This window comes from Tachysurus vachellii, chromosome 26 (assembly GCF_030014155.1).
Source record: "Tachysurus vachellii isolate PV-2020 chromosome 26, HZAU_Pvac_v1, whole genome shotgun sequence".
Classification (NCBI taxonomy): Eukaryota; Metazoa; Chordata; class Actinopteri; order Siluriformes; family Bagridae; genus Tachysurus; species Tachysurus vachellii.
Window position 1 is genome coordinate 16,736,850 of NC_083485.1, and position 5,000 is coordinate 16,741,849.

Here is a 5,000-nt window from a genome sequence, read left to right on the forward strand (position 1 = left end):
TAGTACCGTGAGATCTGATTGGCTGACATGAAAAGCTATTTATTTATAATTCATTATCAGCTTTATTAATGTTTCCCCCAGGTGTGATGTCTCCTGGTGGCCCTCCTTTCCATCCTCAGGGTCCTCAGGGCCTGCTGGGGTTTGGGCAGCCCAGACCTCCAGTGATGGGCTACGGAGGTACTGTCTGTGTGTGTGTGTCGTCTGTCTGTGTGTGTGTGTCGTCTGTCTGTGTGTGTGTGTGTCGTCTGTCTGTGTGTGTGTGTCGTCTGTCTGTGTGTGTGTGTCGTCTGTGTGTGTGTGTGTCGTCTGTCTGTGTGTGTTGTGTCGTCTGTCTGTGTGTGTGTGTCGTCTGTCTGTGTGTGTTGTGTCGTCTGTCTGTGTGTGTGTGTCGTCTGTCTGTGTGTGTGTGTGTCGTCTGTCTGTGTGTGTGTGTGTGTCGTCTGTCTGTGTGTGTGTGTGTGTCGTCTGTCTGTGTGTGTGTGTGTGTCGTCTGTCTGTGTGTGTGTGTGTCGTCTGTCTGTGTGTGTGTGTCGTCTGTCTGTGTGTGTGTGTCGTCTGTCTGTGTGTGTGTGTCGTCTGTCTGTGTGTGTGTGTCGTCTGTCTGTGTGTGTGTGTCGTCTGTCTGTGTGTGTGTGTCGTCTGTCTGTGTGTGTTGTGTCGTCTGTCTGTGTGTGTTGTGTCGTCTGTCTGTGTGTGTTGTGTCGTCTGTGTGTGTGTGTCGTCTGTCTGTGTGTGTGTGTGTCGTCTGTCTGTGTGTGTGTGTGTCGTCTGTCTGTGTGTGTGTGTGTCGTCTGTCTGTGTGTGTGTGTGTCGTCTGTCTGTCTGTGTGTGTGTGTGTCGTCTGTCTGTGTGTGTGTGTGTGTGTCGTCTGTCTGTCTGTGTGTGTGTGTGTCGTCTGTCTGTCTGTGTGTGTGTGTGTCGTCTGTCTGTGTGTGTGTCGTCTGTGTGTGTGTCGTCTGTCTGTGTGTGTGTGTGTGTCTGTCGTCTGTCTGTGTGTGTGTGTCGTCTGTCTGTGTGTGTGTGTCGTCTGTCTGTGTGTGTGTGTCGTCTGTCTGTGTGTGTGTGTCGTCTGTCTGTGTGTGTGTGTCGTCTGTCTGTGTGTGTGTGTCGTCTGTCTGTGTGTGTGTGTCGTCTGTCTGTGTGTGTGTGTCGTCTGTCTGTGTGTGTGTGTCGTCTGTCTGTGTGTGTGTGTCGTCTGTCTGTGTGTGTGTGTCGTCTGTCTGTGTGTGTGTGTGTCGTCTGTCTGTGTGTGTGTGTCGTCTGTGTGTGTGTGTGTCGTCTGTCTGTGTGTGTGTGTCGTCTGTCTGTGTGTGTGTGTCGTCTGTCTGTGTGTGTGTGTCGTCTGTCTGTGTGTGTCGTCTGTTGTCTGTCTGTGTGTGTGTGTGTGTCTGTCGTCTGTCTGTGTGTGTGTGTGTCTGTCGTCTGTCTGTGTGTGTCTGTCGTCTGTCTGTGTGTGTCTGTCGTCTGTCTGTGTGTGTCTGTCGTCTGTCTGTGTGTGTCTGTCGTCTGTCTGTGTGTGTCTGTCGTCTGTCTGTCTGTGTGTGTGTGTCTGTCGTCTGTCTGTCTGTGTGTGTGTCGTCTGTCTGTGTGTGTGTGTGTGTGTGTGTGTGTGTGTGAGATTTAGGAGTTTAATGTATGATTATTCTCCCCGTCTGTAGCAGGTCCACCGTATCCTCCAAACCAGTATGGTGGAGGAGGAAGAGGGAATTACGACAGCTTCCGTGGTCAGGGTGGATATCCTGGAAAACCCAGGAACAACCGGTACATAATTAACAATATCCTCTCTCTCTCTCTCTCTCCCTCTCTCTCTCCCTCTCTCTCTCGCTCTCTCTTTTTTATAAATTCTGGGTTTCTTTTCTCCTCATGTCTCCAGGATGATGCGTGGAGATCCTCGTAACATCATCGAGTACCGTGACCTGGATGCTCCTGAAGATGTGGATTTCTTTTAGACTGCTTTTTTTTTTTTATTTCCTCATTTTTACTCCCTCACTGGTTTTAATGCTGAATCTCTTGCAGGTCTGAGCACTCGTTAGCCAGCCCCCCCCCCCCAATCCCCACACCCCCCGCAGTGTACGAGTGCGCACTATTACACAGCACACTTTACATTTAGCCCTTGTTTTGTTCTTCAATAAAACTGTAATGTGGAACACATCCACTCTCTCCGCCTACTTTATTCACTTACCTCTAACTCAGGGCCGGTTTTAATCATCTGGTTTGTGTCAGTGAATTTAATCAGAATTCTAAATACATAAAGAGGAAATGTTTGAACTTTTATGTCCTTTTTTTGCTGATCTGTTCTAGATCATTGTGTGGGAGTGTGGCGTAGAAGTTGTTCAGTGCATCTGGGAGTGAGGTGTCACTATCACAGGCAGGTGAACATGTAGTTCATGAAACACTTCTGTTGTTACTTTTGTAAAAACTTTCTGTATAAAGACTGCAGAATGAACACAAATGAATTCACTGTAGGGTTCATAACAACCAGCACACAGACAACAGGACAAAGCTAAACTTCTCAAATTTACAAAGCAAAACTTAAGGTTTATTACAGAAATAATTAGAGACGGGGAGACACACAGAGAGAGAAAGACAGAGAGAGACCGGGGAGGTGCAGCTATGTGTGTGTTCCTCTGCTGTACATTTCCCTCAGACACCACAGGGGGCGCTCCACATCTTACAGCGGATTTAAACATGATCCTATTACCAACTGTCATATTCACTCATTTTAATTCCAGAAAACATTTAAAACAAGTTTATATTATATGTCTATATGTAAATTTATATAATTGTATAAAATGTCTGTTAATGTTATAAGAGAAAATATTTTAATTTTGTGAAAATTTTAGATAATTACTGACATTTTGAGTGTGTGTGTGTGCCCTGTGATGGGTTGGCACTCCGTCCAGGGTGTATCCTGCCTTGATGCCCAATGACGCCTGAGATAGGCACAGGCTCCCTGTGACCCGAGGTAGTTCGGATAAGCGGTAGAAGATGAATGAGAGAGTGAGAGTGACATTTTGAAATATATATAAAAACTTCAGACTTTTTGTTTCTCAACCAGAAACACAGTTTTAGAATTTAAAGCCTTTTAATGAAGAAAAAATCTGTTTTAAAATATAAACAAAATCAAGCATGAAAAAGTGTGATGTGGAATTTTATTGTAAAGCAGGAGGTTTTTACAGCAGGAACAATTTACAAAATACAGAATAAGCAACGTTTATGACACGTCTTAATGAAGCATAGACAACTAACGTCACTCACTCACACTCACACACACACACACGTGGTAGCCAAGGTTAAAGGTGTTGGGCTACCAATCAGAAGGTTTTAAGTTTGAATCCCAGGTCCACCAAGCTGCCACTGTTGGGCCCCTGAGCAAGGCCCTTAACCCTCAATTGCTCACTTAAAAAAATGAGATAATGTAAGTCACTCTGGATAAGAGAGTCTGCCAAATGCTGGAAATGTAATACACACAACACACACCTCTATCACTCTCTCTTTACTCTTCCTTCTTCCTCTTTGGTGTCTCTCGGCTCGTTGGGGTTTTTCTGTAAATGAGAATCTGCATGAGGAGCAGCAGGGAGCAGCAGGTGGAGAGGACATGGGCCTGAGAGAGGAGAGAAAGAGACTCCTACAGAGAAAGAGAGAGATAACTCTTTACTCTAAATCAATAATAATCATCTAACTCATTCAGGTGTGTGTGTGTGTGTTACCTGTGTGGATCGGAAAGTATGTCCCAGAGATGCCAAAAACACCAGAAACGCACTTGCCCCAGAAAGCTGCCCTGTGGACCCACTGTTCAGATTACAGCCTGCCTGGATCAACTACACACACACACAAGCATACACAAATAAGTACACACTAAACAGTCACCAGACAGAAGGAGGCAAAACAGTGACACTGACCTGACTGCTGGTGATGATCAAGATACTCCACTCCTGCATTGCCATGACGACAACCTCAGGGGTCAGAGCTGAGGTCAACAAGTACATCAAACTGGAATACACAAAGAGGAGAACACAGCCTGCAGTAACACACACACACACACGTGTTCATAATGAGCTGTGTGATGTGGTACATTAATAGAGAACTAAGATTATAATAGGTTATAAAGATTATATAAAGATTATAATATATTACCTGTGATGGTCTTCCCTTTGTAATACTGGATAAGGAAAAGCAGTAACACAAACTGAACCAACATAAACACACTCTCTCCATAGGCCCTGCACACACACTGTTTTAATTAACTTTAATAATCTAAAGTACATGGAAACAAAGGTGTGTGTGTGTGTGTGTGTTACCCGATGGGGAATTTGTGTAGTATGCAGGCTGCTGTGTGACTTGAGATGGCGAGTAGCTGCAGAACCACAGACACCAAACTGAGACCCTCAGCACTGCCACGCCGCACCACCACCCAGATCTGAATCAATGGTGCTAAAGAGAGAGAGAGAGAGAGAAAGAGAGAGAGAGAGAGAGAGAGAGAGAGCATATTTAAAAAACATGTGTGTTAAGCTTAAAGTAAACAGAATGAAGTTTGTTCCTCACACCTATGAGTTCTCCCAGCATCCACATACTCAAAATCTTACTCAGCACAATCTTCACACATGGCCCTGAAACACACACACACACACGGTCAGAGAACACAGATCAGTTACATGAGTTGATGTGAACACATTTTCATCTCTATAATTAATCTGTAGGTTTACATCAGAGCACCACAGCAGTGTGTCAGTGTTAATCAGGTTCACACGTGTGAATGATGTGTGTGTTTAAAGGCGTTATTAAGTGTGCAGTGGAGTTGTGATGATCTTATCTTCTGTTCTGTAACCAGCTTTACACACATTTATAATATAAAATACAAAAACCCTGCAGAAGAAAAGCTTCTTACTTTCATTTTTGTCATTTGTTTAATTTTCCAACTTGTAAATCTTCTCCAAATTCAACATTAAATGTATACAGAAGCAATTATACTTAAAAAGGACAATTATTATAATATTCCT

At 44.3% G+C, this 5,000-nt stretch overlaps 2 protein-coding genes across 6 annotated transcripts in view; one reads left to right on the forward strand and one right to left on the reverse strand.

The window, feature by feature from the left end:
• srrt (serrate RNA effector molecule homolog (Arabidopsis)) overlaps nt 1-2,151 on the forward strand; it is a 13,193-nt gene extending 11,042 nt beyond the window's left edge. For 2 of the 4 annotated variants that reach the window (XM_060862575.1, XM_060862574.1), the window contains exons 18-20: nt 61-177; nt 1,659-1,761; nt 1,874-2,151. In XM_060862575.1, coding sequence (XP_060718558.1) covers nt 61-177; nt 1,659-1,761; nt 1,874-1,949 — 296 coding nt within the window. In that variant the 3' untranslated portion in view covers nt 1,950-2,151. The remainder of the gene's footprint in view (nt 1-60; nt 178-1,658; nt 1,762-1,873) is intronic. The other 2 variants (XM_060862577.1, XM_060862576.1) reach the window with 1 other exon arrangement.
• A 987-nt stretch (nt 2,152-3,138) lies between these two features.
• mpdu1a (mannose-P-dolichol utilization defect 1a) overlaps nt 3,139-5,000 on the reverse strand; it is a 2,330-nt gene continuing 468 nt past the window's right edge. Inside the window, exons 2-7 of one of the 2 annotated variants that reach the window (XM_060862579.1) lie at nt 4,548-4,610; nt 4,302-4,434; nt 4,138-4,223; nt 3,903-4,021; nt 3,711-3,821; nt 3,139-3,628 (exon numbers count right to left, since the gene is read on the reverse strand). In XM_060862579.1, the coding sequence (XP_060718562.1) occupies nt 3,497-3,628; nt 3,711-3,821; nt 3,903-4,021; nt 4,138-4,223; nt 4,302-4,434; nt 4,548-4,610 (644 nt within the window). In that variant the 3' untranslated portion in view covers nt 3,139-3,496. The remainder of the gene's footprint in view (nt 3,629-3,710; nt 3,822-3,902; nt 4,022-4,137; nt 4,224-4,301; nt 4,435-4,547; nt 4,611-5,000) is intronic. The other variant, XM_060862580.1, reaches the window with a different exon arrangement.